Source organism: Centroberyx gerrardi, chromosome 24 (assembly GCF_048128805.1).
Source record: "Centroberyx gerrardi isolate f3 chromosome 24, fCenGer3.hap1.cur.20231027, whole genome shotgun sequence".
Classification (NCBI taxonomy): domain Eukaryota; kingdom Metazoa; phylum Chordata; class Actinopteri; order Beryciformes; family Berycidae; genus Centroberyx; species Centroberyx gerrardi.
The window spans coordinates 19842701-19867126 of NC_136020.1; the positions used below are offsets into that span (position 1 = coordinate 19842701).

The window sequence follows — 24426 nt, forward strand, 5'->3', positions numbered from 1 at the left end:
CACATCTGCCGCTGCCCTATAAACTTTAACGTTAGGTAGCGTTATTACCTGCGGTGTTTAAGTGACGTCAGTGGAATTATTTAACCGATAACCATGTTGTGATGCTTCAGTGCATTGAATTGAATTGAACACATGCACCGTGGGTCTGTACAGTTTTCAGTTTTCCATTAAATTGAGTCTTTTCTTCTTCTTGAGTCTTTTCTTTTCCGTTTTTGAGACCTGTGCCCTTGGTGGAGGTTTGGGTATTATTCAAAGCCAAGAGAGTCTAAATCTTGATCTCATCTCAGTTATCATCCTGCACAACCAATAACAGAATACATCCAAGAACAAGGACTGTACCCACATGTCTCAGCCTGTCATCGTCCCAGACAGGAGAACCACTGACAATGTAAAAAAGGAAAAAATGTGACCAACACTGTTTGAGAATGCAAAATGTATGTATTTAGATAAATTGGTTGACTGATAATTAATGGTTTTATTTACTAAGTTGATGACACATCAGTTGTATATTTAGTGTTCATTGTCACTGTCATGTGGTCAAGTTTGTCATTTGAATTTGAATTTGTTGACTTCACTTTGGCAATAAGTAATTTAATGTATTATGCCAATTAAACACCTTGAATTGAACTGAACTGAATTGACTGTAGCCAAGCTGGGCCTGGAATTAAAGCTGCCATATTATTACATTTTCATGATTTTGTTTTCATACTGACTCAGGGTAAGAATCAAATTTCACTCTAACTAAAGTCATATTTTAACAATGTCTTCATTAAACGTGTTTAATCATATAAGCATATAAATAGAGGACATTTGTAATTCTTATAGTAGGGCCCCTTTAACACATTCAAGGATAAAATTGATAAAGTTGTGTCAGTGAACAAGCTGACAGTGAAAACCAGAGTGAATGAGAGGTTTATTTTCCACTTTGCCTCTCTCTATCTATATTAACTTTATATTCATGAACCAATGGATCAGAGCATGAGTTTGGGATTTCTGCCACAAGTAGCCCCATTATCATTAAATGCCACCAACACATTTGAAAAAGTGAACTTCATCAGCTAAAACATCGATCTTTCTCCTTTTCTCACTATTGCAACATTACCTCATATTGATACTTGTGGAATCCACTGCTTTATAATGCCAAGAAAAAATAGAATTCATCACTCAAGAAATAGATCAAACTGAAATCATATTCTCACAGTTACATAGCGACTATGAATGCCAGACGTTAAGATAATCAACGCACAATTATTTACACAAAAGTCACAAAATCATTTCCATCCCCACCTGAGCTCCTGGTTCAGGAGAGATTCGCTGATATTCCACAAGATGCAGCTCTCACTCAGATGCTAAACATGGAACATCCCATAATATCACACATCCTCTCACAAACAGGCTTGTTGACCTATCACTCAACGTCTAAACTCTCTCTCTCTCTTTCTTTCTCTCTTTTTCATACACTTTTTGACCAGAAATCACTCAAATCTCTCTCTCTCTCTCTCTGATTCCTTCTCCCTCTTTTCTTCTTTCTCTCCTGAAGCCCCTCGGAGTGGATTATTATTTGAGAGAGGGGTTGGTGTGTGTGTGTGTGTGTGTGTGTGTGTGTGTGTGTGGATGTGAATGTGGGAGGGTGTGTGTGTGTGTGTGTGTGTGTGTGGATGTGGGAGGGTGTGTGTGTGTGTGTGTGTGTGTGTGTGTGTGTGTGGAGGGGATATCCATGTGTCTGTGAGGGAGGAAATAGAACAAACTGACCCCTTAGCTCTTGCTCACTGTATGTGTGTGTATGTTTGTGTGTGTGTGTGTGTGTGTGTGTGTGTGAGTGATGCTGATTAAAAAGGCATTTCGCTGACTGTTACCTGACCAGAGCACAAGATGTTCAGTGAAAACTAACAAGCTGACTCTGATTTCACCCGTTTTGAATGTTCTTGTGTTTCTTCTTCTTCTCTCTGATATGGCCTTGACCCAGCTTGGTATGCTTCTTCTTCTCTGCTTCAATTTGTTGCTTTCCAAACATTCTGATAAGGTGTGTCAGCTGTACAATTCTTGTGTCTCTTACTTTGAAAACAGGCCATGTTGTAACCAAGTTCATTCAAGTTTTGTATCTTTATAATAGAGTCAGTACACAGCGATCTCTCTCTCTCTTTCTGTCTCTCTTTCCCAGTGTGTGTTTGTGTGTGTGTGTGTGTGTGTGTGTGTGTGTAAAAAAAAAGCAAAAATGTAGGTTTTAAAATAAATGATGTGACTGCTTTGGTCAGTTCATTAAGTGTTTAAGATTATACTGTAACTGTATATCAACAATGCACGATGCAACAATTTTGTATTTTCTCATTTATTTTTTTATTTTGTTTTTCTTATTTATTTCTCATTGAGCTAGCAGCTTATAGCACCAGTCCAAATAATTCCCAGCTTGTCTTTTATTATAATACAACTCTTACAATCACTTTCTCCTCCTGTTAAAGAGGTTTAACTCTGTCTGTTGTCGCCCCCTAGTGGAAACAACACGCTACTACGCTTCATTTTCTTTTTGTTTGCTCTAGTTTGTTTCTGTTTTGTTTTTAGTGAGATGTTTTTATAAGTGTAAAATCATATCTGTGTGTAGCGGGCTCTATGAATATATACAATATACATCTGGGGTTTTTGGCTGTTTTTTATTGTTTCCACTGCTTTGTTTCTAGTGGATGCTAAAACGGTTTTCATATGCTGTTTGGTTTCATTTTGGTTAGCTACGTATCATTCACTTTCCTTTCCCTAACTGATATGATAGTAACTAAACAATTTATCTTTTTAATTAACAAAGAAAGATTAGTAGGCCTATGCAAACGTTTAACGAAGATTTTACGACATCCTCCCTGGAAGAACAGTACAGTCGCCGGGCGGGACGGAGTCATTTCGCTGACGGACACACACAGGCACTTCCGGAAACAAACCTTTCTTAAAGCAACAGCAGTCAAAACTGAATCACCGTGAAACTGCAACACTGGGAAGTTTTTCAAAATAACGTTTACAATATAAAACTCATCTCATACCACCACCAATATCAACAAAAACAATTATAAAAAAAAAACAAACCTTTCATACAGAGAGGGAGCGTCTGAACGGCTTCTCTATTAGGACAAAAGAGATGTATATACTATAGAATCATATACAATTTCTCTAATAGTTATAGGAAGTAAAATGTGTTGTTTTTTTTGTAAATTTAATAATACATTTTATTCGTACAGCGCTTTCCAAGATACTCAAAGATACTTTACATGAAGTAGTATTGGCATAAATAAAAACAGTGTACAAATACATATAGCAAGTAAAAAAAACCCTATAAAACCAACTATGTAAAACCAACAAACAAAAACAAAGGATAGGTAAATTTAGATGACTAATAGTAAAACCACAGACATCTTTCCAGAATCTATGAGTATATTTATGTAAATGTACAGACTGTGTTATTGATTTTTTTGTGTTTTACATTTCTAAAGAAACGTTTTGAGTGGTAACACTTATGAATAATCTTATATAACAGTTCTTTCACCTTACTGGTACTAAAGAAATTCAGAGACAGAGACCACACGAGAAACTGAAACTAGCTCTGTTTAGAGCAGTGGTTCTCAACGTGGGGTCCGGGGACAACCAGGGGTCCTTGAAGGGGGTTCCAGGGGGTCCTCAGCAAACTGATGAATTTACAAGAAGTTAACACAATTAGAGAATGTAGAAGAATGACTGTTTTGATCATAGTTTCTCTGTTATCTCTCTACCTACACTACAGATAGTCATGGAATCCTGGACAAAATCATATCTAACAATAAAAATATTCTCAGATTTGGGTTTGAGAAACAAAATCGGGGGTCCGTGGCCCTAATGTGGACTACATTAAGGGTCTTTGATATGAACACGGTTGAGAATCACTGTGTTAGATTCTTTTCTAATCATGAATTTTAGGAAATTGTAGAAGTGAAACTGTAGAAACTGTAGGAGAGTGATTTGGGAAACAGACGCTCACACAGAGAGTGAAACCTTTCACAAGAAGATGGGAGAGCTCAAAAAAACAGAAACATCTTTGAGAGTAATTGATATTTTATGAGATAAAAACTCTGAAAACTCCCAAAAATAATCTGTTATTGAAAGACCATATGTTTACTCCTGTATAAAATATCTCTGTTGATTTATGCACATGATGAAATCCGGGCAACGCGGGGAATTAGGAGCCCCGTGACTACTGGACGTCATTACGTAGGGGCGTGACGCAGGCGGTTCATCTTCCTGCTGCCCGAGAGGAAGAAGCAAAAGAGCTCTCACTCTGCACCTATTATCAGAGTCCAGAAACGCAGTCAGACTCTGCTGTCATGCTATGGACAAATTTAAAATCAGCCATACATGTGCAGCAGCAGCTATCGCTCGCTTTTCATAAGTAGAGTTTGTTGTGTTAGTGTGAATAAGACTAATCATTTTAATTTTTATTACATTGGACTGCTCATTGGATTGATGCATCCTCAGATAGCAAGTAAACGTCTGTGATCTTTATCTATCCTCCATCCTTACCTTCTTTGGTTGTGGAATCATACATCACTCATTAGATATTGTAGCGAGTCTTGGGGAAGAGTAAGAGAGTTTTTTGGGGTAAAATGTTCATGGGTTGTTGGTTCCATGGGGTTACATTTCCAGGGCGAGGGCTACACCCCTAGTTTGGGGCAGAGGAAAACTGAAAAGGCGGGACAACTTCCTGAGTTCAGGGGTTTTGGCCCACTAAGTCAAGAGAGGGAGACTGTTGAATCTGTATCTATATATATCTATTTTGGGGTGTAAGGCCTCACTGCCTTACACAATAAAACAACTGTAACAATAAAAACACTGTCTGGCATTAAGTTGAAATCCTCACCTCAGTCATCATTTACTTTTGGAATTTACTTTAAAGAGCCCAAATCTGTGTAAAGCCTGACATCTACTGGTAAAAAGCATGCTACCGAAATTGCCATCTGCTATTGGCTGATCTTTGGCGTCAGGTGATGTAGGTCTACACCTTCTATAGAGTAGCCTACAACAGGTGGTGACGTCACCTGGGACCAAAGAGTTTACCATTAGAAGTCAGGCTTTACACGGATTTGGTGAGATGGCACAAGAACGCATACTGAGAAAGAGCTTGTGCTTCGAAAAACACCAAATTGCGGCGCCCAGAAAACCGATTTCAAATGACATCACACTCACTTTGTCCTTTACTCTCTGCAGTCTCTGCTCTGCATCACATCGGTTGCTATGGCATCGATGACCAGACCAGAAGGAGGGAAAGTTTCTTTCACTATCGCGTGACTCATCCTCTCGAACATAGACGATCTTCGGCGTAGTATGCTCACTATGCTACTGATCTCGACGGCTGGCAGAGGACGTTGCCCATGTTAAAGTTTAACTGAAGCGGTCAGCCGCTAAAATAATCTTCTCCTGAGCGGCAGCATCCCGACAGGAGGCTGAAGAGGAAGAGGAAGAGGAGGAGGAGGAGGAAGAGGTGAGCTGCGGTCTGTATTCACATCTGTGTGTTTCATACTGGAGGCTGTGGAGGCAGAAAACCTCTCCTGGCACAGCTAGGCTGGTACAGGCTACCTGTATCCTCTAAATCAATCTCTAAATCATCTGTTTACTCATCTCACTGTAAAGTCTTAGCAGTGCTTCATCACTGCTGTGTAAACAGAGGAAACAGGAAGAGCTTGAGGCTGTAATGTCACTTGAGAGAGACTGCAGGCTCAGTCGGAGCTTCACAGACTCAGCTGGAGGATCTGAGGACTCAGTTCTGTTACAAAATGAAAGTATCACATGAAGCTGCTTTGTCACCAAGGTGTTTCATGTAGCTAGTCAGAAAAGTAGAAAGTATTATAATCTGAGAGGAACAGGATGTGTTATAAGGTCTGGTGTAAATATGTAACATCATCACTTACATCACCTTCCTTTATGAAAAACAACTATTTCATTATAAAATGTATAAGAATACTATACAAATATCATAGTGATACCATAGCAGATAAGTCACTGTAAACTCAACTATTGGGTACCGCAGACACACTGTAAGTCCATATAGCAATATTATATGTATATATTTAGGACTGAACCTAACGATTATTTTCATTATCGATTATTTTTTCCGATTAATCGATTCATCATGTCATCCATAAAATGTAAAAAATAATGACAAATGCCAATCACAAGTTACCAGATCCCAAAGTGATTCTTAACATTGCTTACTTCGTCTGATGAGGAGCCAAAAAACCCCAAAGTATTCAATTTATAATGATTTGAAACAGAGAAAAGCAGCAAATCTTAGCATTTGTGAAGCTGTAACCTGTAAATGTTTGGAATTTTTACTTGATAGCCTAAATGACTAAAACGATTAATCATTATCATGATTATAATCGATTAATTTTCTGTTGATCGACTAATCGCTTTAGCACTAATTATATTTATTATAGTCATTTTTTGTTAAGGTTATCTACCTTCTCCTTTGTTAGGTGCCAGTTTGTGTCTGTATAAGTTTACCTTGTGACAAATTTTGTGCTTTCACATGAATATGAAAAAATACCAAAAAAGGACAAAGAGTGAGTTTTACCTTCACCATTTGATTTGAGTATCTGATAGAGACCTAGAAACCTATTTCTTCTTAGTTTGGTTGCAGGACTCCAGCAGTGAAAGTTCAGTGTGCTGCGGCTCCGACCCTCTGACCTATAAAGATGAACCTTTCCCCCACATGGTTTTGTACAGCAAACTCTGCCTGAACAACAGATATCATGTGCATGTAGCCTACAATACAACGTCAATACCCGTCATTCCACACACTGGCAGTGAGCAAATATTTGTCTGCAGGGTAATAATCAGATAAAACATTTACTCAAAGGTGGCAGTCTCCCAAATCCAAATAAATTCCTTCTTATCAATGCAGAAATGCAAAACACACACAGACCTTGCGGGTTATCATCACTGCTCCCATTCTTTTCACTTAGTACTGAAAAGTTGGTGCAATCCCACTAGTCAAAGCCAAACCACACAGAGTCGACTGTAACTGACTGTCTTTGTTTCCTCTTTCCCTCTGAGCAGAAAAGGGAAGTGCGGAGAGAGAGAGAGAGAGAGAGAAGCTGCCGTAAACAAAGGAATGAAGAAGAACTTAAACTTGAGATGAGACAGCGGGGGGAATAAACAGCAGCAGAAAGCCGGATCGTTCCCCCCCCAACCCCCCCCCCCCCCCCCGACTCGCCCAGCCCTCCTGCCGGTGTGATGGAGCATGAAGAAGCGGCGGCCCGGGACGACGCCGAGGCTCCGCTCATGTACCGGGTCGAGCGACCGGTTTACGACGAAGCCTTCCTCCGCTCACAGCTGCTGCACCGCAGACAGAGGAGCGCTCCCTCCCTCCGACAGAGACTGGCACAGCAGCTCCGGTGAGTACAGATCTACATATTTACCTCTCAGGGGCGATAATTCAATATTATCGTTTATCGTCTTTCGGCGGAATCATATTGTGATGATTTGGTGATATCGTGACACACAAGTCTTCTTTCTAAACTGATGATAACGAGCACATTTTATTTAAAAACGCTGACAAAGTGAGGTATGCTAGGAGTATGATTTGAAAATTTCTGTTTTGTTTTTTGAGACCACACCTAGCATTACCTTTTGTTCAATGGGATGAACATCAATTTGATTATTTAACATGTGATTTTTGCATATGTGAGTCATATCGTGATATAAAAAAATATCTAAAAATCTATGGGGCTCTTAATGTTGGATCTAAAAGAAAGTATGGATCTAGACTCCTGAGAGTAGTATAAATGAATAAATCCAACATGCACACAGTGAGTTTTTATAGCTTCTTGAAAAACAGATAGGAAGCTGTGAAGCTTCTTGGTCTCTGATGTTAAAGATTTTGGGGTTGGTTGCTGTGTGACAAAAGTAGTCATGAGTTTAGTAGTCATGAGGAAAAATGTATTCAAGACTCTCCAAAACAAGTTAAAAAGCCTTAATTCTATTTGGTTCCTAACACTGATGAAGTCCGTTGGGCCGAAACGCATCTGGCACAGTTTTCAACTTTTCATACTGAATAGCCAAATAGAATAAAGGCCCATTTTGGAGTAAGTAAGTAAAACTAAGCACAACTTCATTGCAGTAGCACCTTTCAAGACAAGTGTCACAAAGTGTTCATAAGTTAAAAACATAAAAAAATACAGTGACAGTTCAGTCACCAACACACATTAGTAAAGGCCTATCTGGAGGGCCTCGGATCTCATTTTATAGGTATTTGGACGGTGACACACTGATATATCTTTTGGCTCGGTGTTCGGTGTGAGACGACACAATGACTGTGGGGCTAAAGTGCAGATTGTCATCTTTGATTTGAGGGTGTGTTCTGCCTTTTAGGACGATCAATTATAAGAACCTCAGCCCTTTTTAGTACATCGTTCCCCTCCCATGTGCGAATGGACAAAAGGAAGATAATGTTGGAGGAAACCTGCTTCTGTACTATGTGTGTGTGTGTGTGTGTGTGTGTGTGTGTGTGTGTGTGTGTGTGTGTGTGCTGAAATATGAAAATGTTTCATCAGAATAAGACTATTTTCACACAATATAAGCTCCTTACCAGGTGTATAACTGCTGTAGTAAGGATTAAATATGTGATGAATTTGACAGAACTAGAATTAGAATAAAAAATCTTGACATGAATGTTATATTTTTAGCATTTAGCTGATGCTCTTATCCAGAATGACTTACCACCACTGAACTGGTGTGAATTTCTCTGTTTATCCATTAAATCAGCAAAGGCAATAAAAAGCGACCTGGACGTTGCTCCCTCATTGTCCTGCGCTGGCACGATTGATCAGTTCTTTGATTCCTCTGTAATTATAAACCTCCTATCTCACTTGCTGCAGGAAATGGGAATTAAGCAACATGTCTCGTCAGTGTGTCCATAAAGATGAACTAATGTTCAGGACTCTGGTGATGAGGAGGATTAAGTTGTTATATGGTACTTGATCTTTATAGAGATAATTGGTGGGAATTAGCTAACATTATATCTGTAAAGGTGAGCTAACATTGAAGTTACTTGAAAGTTAAAGGGGCATTAAAGGACTCACCTTAGCCAATATCTGATGAGAGGATTGGCACCTAAATCATCTCATCTCAATCATCTCATCTACAGTTAGCTCTGTCCAGCGCGCATGCTAACGCTTTAGCATACAAGATGTAGCAATATCCTCAAAGTATAGAGACAGAGTTTTTAGTAATCCAAAGTTGGTGTTGGTTTTTATTTTATGGCCTGTAGATTCATAACTTCTGAAAACAAAATCTCAATCTTCATCATTACTGAAGTTCATTACGAATCAACAGCACAGAAACTTTAGCTGTGTGGCTAACTTGGCTCGCTTCCTGTGTAAACAAAACAAGTTACGCTCAAAGTCTCGTGGGAAGAGAGATCTTCTGCCATTTAAAATGCAAGTTTTTTGTTAAATTTTTATGTCTAATTTACTAATCCCCTAAACAAGCCTGGCAGGTTTAGACGTGTCATTAAACTGAACAAACCATCAGCCTTAGAGCTGCTACAAGTTCACATTTTCTCACTTTTAGCATGTACGCTAAAGCGTTAGCATGCGCACCGTACAGAACTATCTACCGGACCAAAACTCCCAAAAGGTCTGTGTAGTCCTTTAACAACCTCTATTGTCGACCAGTAGAAACTGCATCAAAATCAACAGAACTGATTTCCTCCTACATAAGTTTGTTCCAACACAGAGCGCAGGACAGAAAGTGAGTTATAAAAGGCAGAAATCTCAGCACCTGGTGAAGTAATCGTTGAGTCACTGGTGTTGATCAGCAGCCCTGTCCATCCTGTTAAACCTGATTATAGTCATTATAGTTGTTTTGTGCCATGGGTAGAGATGGGACAATAACTGGTATTACTATATCGCGGTAAAAAACAATAACGGTTATTACACCGCCACTTATTTTTATTACTGTGACCACCGCGATAACTGGCAACTTGTTGGGAGGCTGAATAGCGAACGCAAAAAGTCACTATTTTACATAAATATTTTACATACGTGTTTAAAACAGAGAAATGTCTTGCTATTGACGTGATAAATCAGTTTTTAAGTAATTGAAGCATATACAGTACTGATTTTAAGGTTTTCATCTTATTAATAATTATCAGGATAATATGGTATATCGAGATAATTTTGGCCAAGATAATCGTACAATGAAGTCTTCATATCGGCACAGGCCTAGCCATGGGGCAGTGAAAATCTTACTTATTGCCTCTTTAAATTATGAAGTGATTACCATAAGACTAATATGACAAATTAACCCTCCCTTCCCGTCCTTCCCTCCTGTCTTTCCCTCCTATCCATCCCTCCTCTCTTTCCCTCCCGTCTTTCCCTCCCGTCTTTCCTTCCCGTCTCGCTCCACAGGTGTTCGTCGGAGAAGGCCAAGGCGGCGGCGCTGAGCGTCCTGCCCATTCTAACATGGCTGCCGTCCTATCCGGTGAAGGACTACCTGTTTCAGGACGTGGTGTCGGGCCTCAGCACAGGAGTTGTGCAGCTGCCTCAAGGTCAGTGCCGCCCCGTCCCGACGTCACCGCCGTGCCGTACAACAGCCTTGAGTTCAGCAGAGGAGATAAGGGTCGAGTGTGTGTGAAGGGCCAGCTGCCGGCTCCTGACCGGCTTGTTTGGGCTTCACACTGTGTGTTTGTTTTGGTATCTCTCTAGCTCTACTGTGTGACGCAATCACTTGGCTTCTGGGTCTGTTTGATTTATTTACCCCCCCCTCTCTCTCTCTCTCTGTGTCTCTGTCTGTCTCTCTCCTCTTCCCCAGGTCTAGCCTATGCTATGCTGGCTGCCGTGCCTCCAGTTTACGGCCTCTACTCCTCGTTCTACCCCGTCCTGCTCTACACCTTCTTCGGCACCTCCAGACACATATCCATAGGTGAGAGTTAAACCCGAAACACCCAGTAGAGGCTTTGCAGTCATCAGCCTCGTCTGGCGCCAGCATGGAGGCCGAGTGGAGAACCGGCTGTGCACAGATGATGATAACTGTGGAAGAAAGAGAGATATGTGGCTGTAGATCCATTCAGCAACGTTCTAAGTAAAAGTGAATAGTCTGATAAGTTGGATTTGTTTTCAAATGGAGGTTACTGTGACACAGTAAACTGTCTTGTCTGTAGCCCTTGCCCTTTTGGTCTCTCTACTAAGTACTATAAATTGTAGTTTGAGATAAATCAAGGAAGTAGGAAGGGAGAAGGAAGTACAAGTTCAGTTTTCCACCAATATCCACAGTTTGGAGGCAGTGTAAACCTGCAAAATGTTGCTGAAATAGAGAAACATGACTGATTTTTTAGGTCTGAATGGAAGCTCATTCACATCGCTGTACATCAGGAACTGGTGGTAGAATAACTGATCACTTTGCAAGCAGCAGTATGGCTTCCTCTTATCTGAGCAGTGTCTGCTACCAACAAGTAAACACCATCAGCCTTTGGCAGAACATCACTGAGAAGTGAATTCCTGTGGTTGTCTAACCCTAAGCCTTTAACAGCCTGCCACTGATTTAGAGTTGAATAGACCTTAACTTGTCTTTTAATCTTAGACAACCAGTGGCCTTTTCACATAGCCAGATTGTTTTCCACGGTCAGTGCCAAGCACACATTGGTCAGCTCAGATTGCTGACCGTCTCTGTCTCACACACATGGGGTCCGCAGCCAGCGGTGTGTGTGTGTGTGTGTGTGTGTGTGTGTGTTACCAAACAGTCTGAAGATTTACAAAGACAGTAGATCCGCAGTATGTACAAGCAATAGAGGACTTCACATTGGGCAGGTTTCATCTTTTCGTCTTTGTCGTCTTTCACTCAGATGTGCTCAGTGTGTTCTGACTTGACATTAGCGGTGTGATCGGGAGGTTTCAGTGACCCCGCCCCCCCCCCACTACACCCCCCTCCCACACCCCCCTCTTCATTTGAGCACAGGCTACTTTCCTTCCTAGAAAGGGCTCCGTGTCATCTCAAATGTCGGCTGTAACCTTTTGAGTCCACCTGACAAATGGACACCACAACCCGAGCCTGCTCAGCCTTTTAGAAACCCAGAGGTGAGAGGAACAATGAAAACACGACAGGCAGCAGCTGGCCTCTTCCCAACACGCCGCCTTACAGTAAGTCGCTATGGAAACGTTGATCTCTCGGCTTCTGGCACAGAGTGAGAAGAAATATCTGGGCTTCTGTTCAAGTGCTGACGACCTTACGACTCCAAAGAAATACATGATAGTGTGTGTACACTCAGTCACAAACACACCCTTGAAGTGCATGGTGCCAAAATCACACTACTGTACACCAGCAAGCCTGGAAAACAGTGGCATTAAGGTGGGAAATTTCCATGATTCAGCCATAATGATGTTTGAGAAAGCATTGTGGTGTTTGCTTTGGTGTTGCTCTACTGCAGTTCTCTCTAATGAGGACCAATACTGATAAGGGAGTCTGTGTCTGGGCGACTGATCACATTAAGATCAGACATTAGGCAGGGTGTTCCAATGTAACGTCAAGCCTGTATATGTTCATATGTATCTTCATAAATGTGTGGCTAGAGGTTGTCGAGGAAAGAATAGAGAAGAAACGCAAAGTATGAAGGGTGTAGCCTCAAATATGGCCCCCAAACATCTATTTTTATCATGGCACCCATCCATATTCTGAGAAAAGAGAAAATACACTACCAGTCAAGTTTGGACACACCACATTTTTCTTTATTTTTACTTTTTTTCCACATTTTGGAATAACAGTAAAGACATCAAAACTATGACAATAACACAAATGGAATCATGCAGTGACCAAAATCAAAACTATCTTATATTTTAGATTCTTTAAAGTAGCCGCCCTTTGCCTTGGTGGAAAGGCAAAAGGCTTTGGAAGGAAATTCATACATTGGATCAACTTCACTGTTTATATTTGTCTAAGAAACACATTTCAAGCGTTTAAGCAGAAGCCTTTAGATCAGAATGGCTTTAAGAGAATGAAAAACGTAGTACATTCAATCAGGTGGGTCCAAACTTTTGACTGGTAGTGTGTATCCTATAAATCCCAGCATATTTGATCTTAATGTAATCCATGGCTCTAACACTGCCAGGGTTAGGAGTTTGATTCCCAGTTGGACCTTGGATGAAAACCTCCACCAGATGACAGAAGTTAAGTCCTAAAGTGTCAGAATGTCTTTCTCTGCAGGAACCTTTGCGGTGATCAGCCTGATGATCGGGGGCGTGGTGGTGCGGGAGGCTCCGGACGCCATGTTTTACGTCCAGGCCGCCAACGGCACCAACGCGTCGGCCGTCCTGGACGTGGAGGCGCGCGACGCCAGGCGGGTCCAGCTGGCCGTGGTGCTCACAACGCTGGTGGGAATCATCCAGGTCCGTCTCCGTCTGTTCCATGAAAGCTCTTTATCTGGAAGTTGATTCGGTAGATCCACCGTGTTTTTGTGCTCCAGTGTTTTCTCTACCTCTGTCCCCTGTGGAGCGGCTGGTATTTGGTTAGCCCGACACAGTAAAGTGATACAACTTGATTAAATCCTGCAAGCTTGTTCTGATGATTTCTCACACTCAAAAACCACTTGTTGACTCAGAGCCTCAGGGCGTCCGCAAGCTGAAACCTGAATCTGTGTTGACGCATTCACACTTTAATTTGATGTTTGATGTCAAAACACAACAAAGTACTCTGTCTTTTTAATCCTTTTCTTCCTTGCTTTCTTTCATTCTCTCTCCCTCTCCCTCTCTCTCTCTCTGCAGTTCGTCCTGGGCCTCCTCAGGTTTGGTTTCGTGTCGATCTACCTGACGGAGCCTCTGGTTCGAGGTTTCACCACAGCGGCAGCGGTTCATGTCTGCGTCTCCCAGCTGAAGTACCTGCTGGGTGTGAAGACGCAGCGCTTCAGCGGGCCGCTCGCCGCAGTTTATGTGAGTCACAGTGAATTTGGGGATTTTTTTAGGGGTGGAGGGGGGATTTGGGTCCTCTGTTTGGGAGTTGTGAGTCTAGCTGTAATTGCAAACTGAAAAGGTTGCAGTTGTTGTTTATTTAATGCACAAAAAATAAGTTTTTTTTTTTTCTTTTTCAGTTGCAGGTGTTTTGTTCTATGATGTACTATGTACAGTATGTGTATGCTAGAATCTAATATCAAATCAGAGAATCTGTCTCAACACAAAAAATAAAGAAAACATAAAATTACAAAAAAACATACATAAATTAAATGAAAATTAAAAACAGAAAATAAAAATGAGAAAACAAGAGCATATTTCATTATGCTGTCATCTAAAATCCAATCATAATCTGTCTCACAACACACAAAAATTCTCCAATATACTTGAGAAGAGGTTGACAAGATTATTACCATGCAGCAAAAGAAAAGGCACTTTCAACTTTCAGCTAGGCTTATGCAGGTTGAAATTATATAGGGTTATATATTAAATTCTGTGGTATTCTGGCACAGTTTCACTAACAAGGTGCATCTAATGGGCAAGAAACACTGGGAGAGAAGAAATCCCAGCAACACAAAGATTTATTAGTAAAACCGTTGTGTTTGAGCACATAGCCTTCGTCAGGGTTTGTCATTGGCCATGTGCCGAAACCCATCAGTTTTACTAATATCTTTGAGATCACGTTTATCGCTAATATTTTCTGTCTCACCCTCCCGCCTCTCTCCTCCCAGAGCGTGCAGGCGGTGTTCAGTGACATCACCAGCACCAACGTGGCCACGCTCATCCTGGGCCTGGTGTGCATCGTCTTCCTGTACGGGGTCAAAGACCTCAACGAGCGCTTCAAGAAGAAGCTGCCGGTCCCCATTCCCGGAGAGATCATCGTGGTCATCGTGTCGACGGGGGTCTCCTACGGCCTCCGCCTGTCGGACCTCTACAGAGTGGACGTGGTCGGGAAAATACCGACAGGGTAGGTTGGTAACCCCCCCAACCCCCAACCCCCAACCCCACAGAAAACAGCTAATTTCAGGCTGAATAATGGAGTGGTAAAAGATTTTGATGCCAGAAAGCCAGAAAGAAAGCCAGAAACAAAGCAAGAAAGAAAGCCAGAAAGAAAGCAAGAAAGAGCAAGAAATCAAGAGAGAAAGCAAGAAAGAAAATGAAAGAAAGAAGGCGAGAAAGCAACAAAACAAGGAAGAAAAAAGAAATAGAAAGAAAGAAAGAAAACAATTAAGGAGATGAAGTAGATGAAGTAGTAGCTGAAGTAATAGTTGTAGTAGTCTCTCTCCCTCTCTGTGTGTGTGTGTGTGTGTGTGTGTGTGTGTGTGTGTGTGGTGTACGCCTCTATACGTGTGTGGTGTGTGGCCATGTGTGTGTGTGTGCATGTGTGTGAACATGTCGAAATTCAGTCTGAATTTCAGGCCGGGGAAGTCATGGAAAAGTAATGGAATTCCACAGAAGGTCCACAATTGCAACCTTAATGCCATAGAGCATGGTTGGGATCATTTGCATAATATTTACATACCATATATGTACCGTCATATTGTGCGGGAGTTTGTGTGCATTCTTGCAGTGTGAGATACAGACAGACTTCTTCATTTTTCATAAGAATAATAATAATAATAATAATGTATTGTCGTGTGTTTCCAGGCTCCTCCCACCTGCTCTCCCAGACTTCTCTCTTTTACCTAACTTGGTCACGGATTCCTTCGCCATAGCGATCGTGGGATTCTCGATGGGAATCTCTCTGGCCAAGATCTTCGCTCTGAAGCACGGGTACAGCGTGGACGGCAACCAGGTGAGTCTGTTTATACAACACTGGAGATCTGAAGCTGGCCCAGATCAAACACTTCTTGGTCTTTCTCTGGTCTGAACCACAGTGGATACGGCTTACTTTTTTGCATTTATGTATTTGGTTAATTTAGGTTCACACTGCCCAATTACAAGTGGACCAGGGCTTGTAAACAAAAGTCACATGGACTCAGAAGTAGCTTGTTTATTGGACAGAGTTTTGGTGATCTGTCATCCTGCGAGAGATTTAGCTGAGATTTAGTTGGATTTGTTGAGAAAAATATCTGATTCCAGTCCCTGTAACTTCAGCTAAACATGATGGGCTTGTCTGTCTCTTCTTCTCTGGTGTTCATTAAGATCACATGAAGAAATAGCTGAATATGAGCATCAGTCCAGACTTTAGATTTTTTTTCTGCTAGGCTTTACAAGCATGAGGAACCGCTGGCTATCAGACGTCAACATCCGTCTCCTTATACCCATAAACCCTTGCGTTTTTGGGGTCGTTTCCTGTACTTGGTTGTCACTCCTAATGAACTGCATCACAGCACCAACACTTGCATATTCATATAATTAAATACAGTTGTAATGTGTTGAGACTAACAGTTTGTGTGGTGCTTCAGGAGCTGATCGCCCTCGGTCTGTGCAACTTCATCAGCTCTTTCTTCCAAACCTTTGCCATCACCTGCTCCATGTCACGAAGCCTGGTGCAGGAGAGCACCGGAGGCAAGACGCAGGTGACACACACACACACACACACACACACACACACACACACACACCCTCTGAGTAAATTCAAGTGTCTCAGTAAGGCTTAATTGGTGCTGTAAAATCACAAAGAAGGATTAAATGAGACTTGGTGGGATAGTGTTGACACAGTTATCTTATCACTGTGTGTGTGTGTATGTGTGTGTGTGTGTGTGTGTGTGTGTGCTCAGATCGCAGGGCTGCTGGCATCTCTGGTGGTGTTGCTAGTGGTGGTGGCCATTGGTTTCGTCTTCCAGCCGCTCCCTCAGGTGGGTGGAGCAGCTTCCCGTCTGGTGAAGCTGCAGTGACAGATTTATGTTCCGATAAGTAACAATTATACCGGAATCATATTCAAATCAGGAAACGAGTTAAACGTAATATTTCACCTTGTAAGACTCACAATGTGTAGTCTGTTAATGTTGGGGTTGAAGGTTCTGTTCTGTTTTGTTCTATTATGTTTTGTTTGGTTCTGTCTTGTTCTATTCTATGTATTCTGTTTTGTGTTGTCCTATTGTATTCTGTTCTGTTGTATTCTGTTCTATTTTATTCCTCTGTTCTTTTCTGTTCAGTTCTACTCTCTTTTGTTCTATACCACTGTATTCTGTTTTGATCTGTTCTGGTCTATTCTATTGTATTCTGTTGAGTTCGGTTCTATTCCATATTGTTCTGGTTTATTCTGTTCTGTTTTGTTCTGCTCTGCTCTGTTCTGTTCTATTCTATTCTATTCTATTCTGTTCTGTTCTGTTCTGTTCTACTTTCTTCTGTTCTATTCCACTGTGTTCTGTTTTGATCTGTTCTGGTCTATTCTATTGTATTCTGTTGAGTTCGGTTCTATTCCATATTGTTCTGGTTTATTCTGTTCTGTTTTGTTCTGCTCTGTTCTATTCTATTCTGTTCTGTTCTGTTCTGTTCTATTCTGTTCTGTTCTGTTCTGTTCTACTTTCTTCTGTTCTATTCGACTGTATTCTGTTTTGATCTGTTCTGGTCTATTCTATTGTATTCTATTGAGTTCTGTTCTATTCCATATTGTTCTGGTTTATTCTGGTCTGCTCTGTTCTGTTCTATTCTGTTCTGTTCTGTTCTACTTTATTCTGTTCTATTCCACTGTATTCTGTTTTGATCTGTTCTGGTCTATTCTATTGTATTCTATTGAGTTATGTTCTATTCCATATTGTTCTGGTTTATTCTGTTCTGTTTTGTTCTGCTCTGTTCTATTCTATTCTGTTCTGTTCTGCTCTATTCTGTTCTGTTCTGTTCTACTTTCTTCTGTTCTATTCCACTGTATTCTGTTTTGGTCTGTTCTGGTCTATTCTATTGTATTCTATTGAGTTCTGTTCTATTCCATATTGTTCTGGTTTATTCTGTTCTGATTTGTTCTGCTCTATTCTATTCTGTTCTGTTCTATTCTATTCTATTCTGTTCTGTTCTGTTCTGTTCTGTTCTATTCTATTCTGTTCTGTTCTGTTCTATACTGTTCTATGCCATACTGTTCTGGTTTATTCTGTTGTGTTGTGTTGTATGGTATTGTATTTTATTCTATTCTGTTATATTCTATGCTGTTATATTCTATGCTGTTATGTTCTATTCTGTTATATTCTATGCTGTTATATTCTATTCTGTTATATTCTATGCTGTTATATTCTCTGTCTCTAACCCTGTGTGTCCTGTGCAGACTGCGCTGGCGGCCATCATCATGGTGAACCTGCTGGGGATGTTCAAACAGACGCGGGACATTCCTGCTCTGTGGAGAACCAGCAGAGTGGAACTGGTGAGTCTGTCAGCCGGAGGAACGGGACAGACGGCACTCTGTCTGTGTTCAACAGGTCTGTTTGACAGGTTGAGCCTGTCTGTAATTCTTCATGCTGATGTGTTTTCTGTATCTGTCTGTATTTCCTGCAGGCGATCTGGCTGGTGGCCTTCACAGCGTCGGTGCTGCTGGGTCTGGACTACGGCCTGCTGGTGGCCGTCACCTTCGCCATACTGACCGTCATCTACAGGACACAGAGGTACTGATGATGGCAAATACCTGTTATTATACCGGTTTCTGCTGTTTCATGCTTGGAAACTGAAAACAAGTGTGAATCTGTGGTGCAAATGAAGTTTCTATTCTACCATTACACGATTTAAAATGTTTTATTTGATGTAGAGTTTGACTGTGCCGATACCCAGATTTCTGTATTGAATCTGCAGCTGCGAGCCAATATTCAGTATCTTTAAATTTGACCATTTTGATGCAAAAAACACGAGTGTTTTATTCTTGTCAGGATGAAAAAAGCCTCTGAAACAGCATTGAGAGCATCATGGGACACTAAAACTCTCCACTGAAACCCAGACTGATGAAATCCTTTTAGTGTCAGCAGCTCTTTAAGGCAGGGAGACCCACCACATCTATTCAATGGAAGGGGAAACTTTGGGATACATTAGGCCTTTAAATGAAGAATTGATTTACAAGAAACATTATTAAAAATGTAAATGAATAAATAAAATGTGCAGAGGAAATAAAACTCCATGTCAGGTTTTACAGACAGTAGTTTTGGTCAGTGAGGAACTTCTATCACATCAGAGTTGGACGACACTGACTGACTGATATCTGTTATTTAGTAAAAGGCCAAAATCAGCAAACTGATATATTGGTCTAACCCTAATTAAATCTAGACATTGTGAATTTATATTGTAATTATGTGTACCAGACATGAGTCAAACCGTATGTACAAATAAGTCTTTTAACAGCTTTTTGGTGGGAGACGTTTGCCATATAGGAGTACTAAAACTTCACCCACCTGGCACTCCAAGCACGCTAAAACAAAGCAAACGAAGAAAGAATTACTTGTTTTAATTAAATGTTGTTTGACCAAAGACTGATAGTGGTGCCAGGTGTTTCTGACCTTGTTCTCTGTTCTCCAGCCCCAAAACCGCCGTCCTGGGCCAGCTTCCCGGCTCGGGTCTGTACTGCGATGTGGACGAGTATGAAGAGGTGAGTGTGTGTGTGTGTGTGTGTGTGTGTGTGTGTGTGTGTGTGTTTAACACTGTTGGATGAAGTGCTGCTGGCCCAGACTCTGACAGCCTGTGTCTGTCTCTCGCTCCCAGGCCGCTGAATGTGCGGGGATTAAGATTTTCCACTCCAACTCTTCAATCTACTTTGCCAACAGCGACCTTTATGTGAACAGCCTCAAAGAGAAGGTAAGCTCAGCCGCTGTGTGTGTGTGTGTGTGTGTGTGTGTGTGCACGTGAATAAGCATGTGAATGTGCACGTGGACGGAGTATGCTGCTATTTATTTTAACTTCTTGACCATAGCCAATAACCTCAGTATTGGTATATATATAACTATATAGTTAACAATATATAACTATATTGTTGTGATCAGTTTATAATAATAATTACGTTTTTTTGTATAGCACAGAGTTACAAAGTCACATAAAACTGAAAAAGAAAAATATCAAAAATAAAATCAGTAGACAGAATAAAACACGTGATAAAACAAAGCTTGATGTGAATTAGATATAAGTACAACGAGGATTAAGTTAAGTTAGTTTCAAGTTAGTAATCAGTTTAAAATATAAACTGAAACCAGAATTCACTTATTAAATAATTGGCCATTCATTCTCAGTAACTTCTGAATCGAGTGGATATAGAAAAAACCTTTTCATAGTAAAATATTTATAACAATCAACTTTTGGAGAAGAGAACAAATCACTTATTATATTACTTAATGATTTCTTCATAGAGTTTATGTAAGAACCGTTTAATATAAAAATATTTACAGTGGTCATATTTTGAAGAAGAGGATTTAGAGAAATTCAGTGAACCCAACAGTAGAAAACTGGTTGTTTTGGGAAGCTAGGGTTTGAAATAGTTTTTGTTTTTGGTTTCTATTATGCAGAGATTGGGTCGTATAAGAGAGGAACTGAGACGGTTTGACCTCACTGTCCTTTGAGCCGCACTATTATAGGACTCAACCAGTTCCCTAACCTCATGCTCTCTACGCCAAAACATTCACAGACGGGTGTAAACCCTGCGCACCTGCAAGCCGCCCGGAAAGCCCGAAAAAAGCTGAAGGAGAGCAAGCAGAAGGGAAACCACAGTCTGAGCTCTCCGCTGAAGCTGCGAGTCGAGGTGAGGCCAAAATCTCTTCCGTAATATCTCTCCGTTCCTCCCTCGTTTCCTTGATGCTTGTTGCAACACGCTGCATGTTTACACTGTCGTCAGAACATCTGAAGGAGGGGCAGTTTGAAGTGCCAGTGTCATTGATGTCGATTCTTGTGTAGATCTGGACAGGATTAGGAAAGACTGGTGAAACTCATCCTGTCAGAAGCAGAGGTGGGGACTCGAGTCAGACTTGAGTCACAGTTTTACCTGCTTGAGACTTGACTTGATGCATGAAGAGAAGACTTGAGACTTGACTTGACTTGGGTTCTGGTGACTCGGGACTTGACTCTGACTTGTACTTTGATGACTTGAAAAGGTTTCTAAAGTCTTGACTTGAGATCTTGTGTTTGTGTAAATGACTTAGATTGAAAGTGATGAGATTTGTTCCAGCAGACGACTGAATTTAAATTCTGTTTTCTGAATTTGTATGGAATGATTGAATTTATTGAAGTTGAAACTGATTATAGAAATCAAACTCATGATGCTCTTACCAAGTTTTTATCCTATTAAAACCATATTGCATTGAAAAGTCCTAGATATTTAGTTTTCTTTAAGATATTAAATTGATACCGGACTCTTGATTTGTTCTGACTTGACTTCTGTTCTACATTTAGACTTGGGACTTGACTTGAGACTTGTGACTCAAGACTTGAGACTGACTTGGGACTCAGTCACACCTCTGAGTTAAAGTGACACTCAGTCCATCTTGCTTGGGCCTGGGCATTGTGTAGAGAGAAATCTGAGATGTGTATTGACAAAGAAGCTGTTGAAGTATTATGTTGATTCCTGTATTTGTTTTTAACCTGAGCTGTACAAATTCCTATCAGCTTCGGTTGACATGGCAATAATTTATTGAACTTGAACTTGAAGCTGCACTAGGCGACTTCGCACATTGGCGCCCCCAAATGGCAGCGAGAGGTAACTTTGAATTTTGTCGACTTCGATGCACATAAATCCTGTAAGGTGACATCAGGAAGCCAAAGAGGCGAGAGAGGAAAGATCTAACTGATCTGTAAATGTAAAAGTATTAATTTTGAAGAATCTGGAAGAATCTTGCTCAGGATTAACATTTTTGAACTTTTGAACACTTTTGAATAGTTTCTCCCCGCATCAATAGTCTCTCCCAACATCCTGTTTCAACCAGAAATACGTCGAATTACGGAAGCAAGACTCCACTGAAATGTCATTTCCTTGCAACTTTAACTTTCAATTATAGTTTTTTCACTATCCTACCACTAGTAGACTTTTTATCGAATATCGCGATATTCACTAAATAATATCGAATATCAGCTCAAGCCTGTCACACTATGAATATCATCAGACACTTCCCCTCATCACTTTCCCTCATTCCTGTGTTTTGATTGGTTCCAGGACAAGGAGAGGGGCGTGACCCACGAGGTTTTGGCCTATAACCACACGGAGGAGCAGAGGAACGGCCAGCTGGCGGACAGACACAGCGAGTCGGACTCGGAGGAAGCGGTCTTCCTGGAGCCGCTCTGCTCGGTCCGCTGCATCGTGCTGGACTGGACCCCCGTCTGCTTCGTCGACTCGGTGGGAGCCAAGGCCGTGAAATCGGTACGTTCTTCCTTTCTTCATTCGTTTATCGGATAGTGTTTAGTTCTGTCAGTTTAAACAAAAAATATTCTTGGAGGGCGTTTTCCATTTCAGGCTAGAAATGAGCTACAACAACAGGTTTCTCAACTGGTGGGTCGGGATCCGGATGTAGGGCATGGCAGAGAACTTAAGTGGATAATGTTTCTAGTTTAGAGAAAGAATTGTCACAATACTGTTTGAAATATCCAAAATCAGAACAACGTGAATATGTAGAAAACCATTTTACATGTACATATATTACTCTATTGAATCACTCTATTGCAGAATGATGTGTGCTATCCTTCTAGTGTTTTAGAAGTTTTAGAAGAATTTGAAGTTTCAGAACCGGTTTTGATCCATTGATTTCCAGCTCTGCTTTAATGTCATTTCATCTGCGTCGTGTGTCTCTCTCTGCAGGTGATTAAGGAATATGCAGCAGTGGATGTTGAGGTGTTCATAGCCGGATGCAGCAGTAAGTAAAGCCTGTTGGCTAACGTCTGATCTTGGTTACCTGTGATGTAGGTTTCCTGTTTTGTCATGGATCAGCCAATGGCAGATTGCAGTTGCTATCGCATGCGTTTTCTAACCAGTAGATGTCAGTCCAACCTGAGAAGTACTCTTTATGTTTCTATTTAAAAGTGTTTCACATTTTCCTTTATTTTGACTATTTTCCACATTTTAGAATAACAGTAAAGACGTCAAAACTATGAAAATAACACAAATGGAATTATGCAGTGACCAAAAAAGTGTTAAACAAATCAAAACTATCTTATATTTTAGATTCTTTACAGTATCCGCCCTTTGCCTTGATGGAAAGGCAAAGGCTTTGGAAAGAAATTCATACATAGGATCAACTTCACTATTTATTTGTCTAAGAAACACATTTCAAGCATTTAAGCAGAAGCCTTTAGATCAAAATTGCTTTAAGAGAATGAAAAACAAACTGTTGACTGGTAGTTTATCCAGATATCATATTGGCATTAGTTTGACATATCTTGTGTCTCTGCTTCGTTCTACCAGGACCTCTGCTGTCTGAGCTGGACACCTTACAGTTCTTCACGGGGGTCGTGACCCCTGACACGGTGTTCCCCACCGTCCACGATGCCGTGCTGCACTGTCAGCACCGGACGTCCCGCCCGTCCGACGCTCCGACCAATCAAACCACCTGATAACAGGATGACATCAGGGGCGGAGGGCCGAATCGCAGCAAGGAAAAGACGAGAGCGGAGCCGCGCCCGGCTGCAGGAGGAGCTTTACGGATTTGGAGTGGCGGTGAACTCGTGGACTCGAACTGAAGGGTTATATACGAGTGTTTTGCAGCCCTGTGCGGCCCAGGTGGGAGGGGTTTCCCTTTCATGAAGCGCTCTACAGTGATGGACAACCTTTTTACCTAGGGTTTTATAAAATGAGAGCGACATGGAAGGCCGTTTTTTCCTGAGAAAACTATGTATTAAGAATTTCTGGATTTTAGTTTCTAGCTAACATTCCCACAGCCTGATTGCTGTTTCCTCTCGGCAGTGTCTGCTGAGAGTGAATTATTAGGGGTCCAAGCACGTAGTGCTGGAACCCTATTGTATTTGTTGGAATTATTCTGCTTCTTTCTTTCTTTCTTTCTTTCTTTCTTTCTTTCTTTCCATTAAAAGTATCTGCAGCTCAGAAACTGTAAGTCCTACAGCAGCCATATTTGGCAGGTGGGCTCCTACGGCTCACCACTACTCAGGCAAGGCAGCCCATGCACATTGGCCAGATGGTGGCGCTATAACAAGCAACTTGACGTTTTTGCCAATAACTTCTGAACCGTGTGTCGTAGACTGAAAATTCTTGTATTCCTAGATTCTTTGGAAGGTGGCGAGTCCAACCCATATCACTTTCAATGTCCACCATATTGCATTGTCCGCCATTTTGAATTATTTAAGAAACACTTTTTTCGCAACTCCTCCTAGGCCATTCATCCAATTCACATGAAACTTGGTGTGGAGAATCTTGGGACTGTCCTCTTTCAAAGTTGTGTAAAGGTTATTGATAGGTCAAATGGTTTGGCTTTTATCGACCAATAAACTTTTAACGAAACACGCCATAACACTAAATTGGCCATAACTCATTAACCATTCATCTAATCAAGCCAAAATTTTAAACACATGCTGAGAAGTGTTGCGTGAACACACCCACAAAAGCATTTTCAGCTCTACCACTAGTGGGCGCTAC

The 24426-nt window shown here is 41.1% G+C and overlaps 1 protein-coding gene across 2 annotated transcripts; it reads left to right on the top strand.

Annotated features, from left to right (window-relative positions):
• Window positions 1-5369: 5369 nt before the first annotated feature.
• slc26a5 (solute carrier family 26 member 5) lies at window positions 5370-23881 on the top strand. 2 transcript variants are annotated; one of them, XM_071896710.2, is made up of 18 exons: window positions 5370-5501; window positions 7088-7406; window positions 10422-10561; window positions 10825-10935; window positions 13210-13391; window positions 13767-13931; window positions 14681-14916; window positions 15597-15744; window positions 16358-16471; window positions 16673-16750; window positions 18154-18249; window positions 18381-18487; window positions 19386-19455; window positions 19569-19661; window positions 20482-20595; window positions 22000-22203; window positions 22639-22693; window positions 23242-23881. In XM_071896710.2, exons 2-18 carry the CDS (start codon window positions 7246-7248, stop codon window positions 23388-23390), a joined length of 2223 nt encoding a protein of 740 aa, XP_071752811.2. In that variant the 5' UTR covers window positions 5370-5501; window positions 7088-7245; the 3' UTR covers window positions 23391-23881. The 2 variants fall into 2 exon arrangements, with proteins under 2 accessions (XP_071752811.2, XP_078137997.1); XM_078281871.1 differs by having other exon boundaries at window positions 5370-5491; window positions 7069-7406.
• Window positions 23882-24426: the final 545 nt, after the last annotated feature.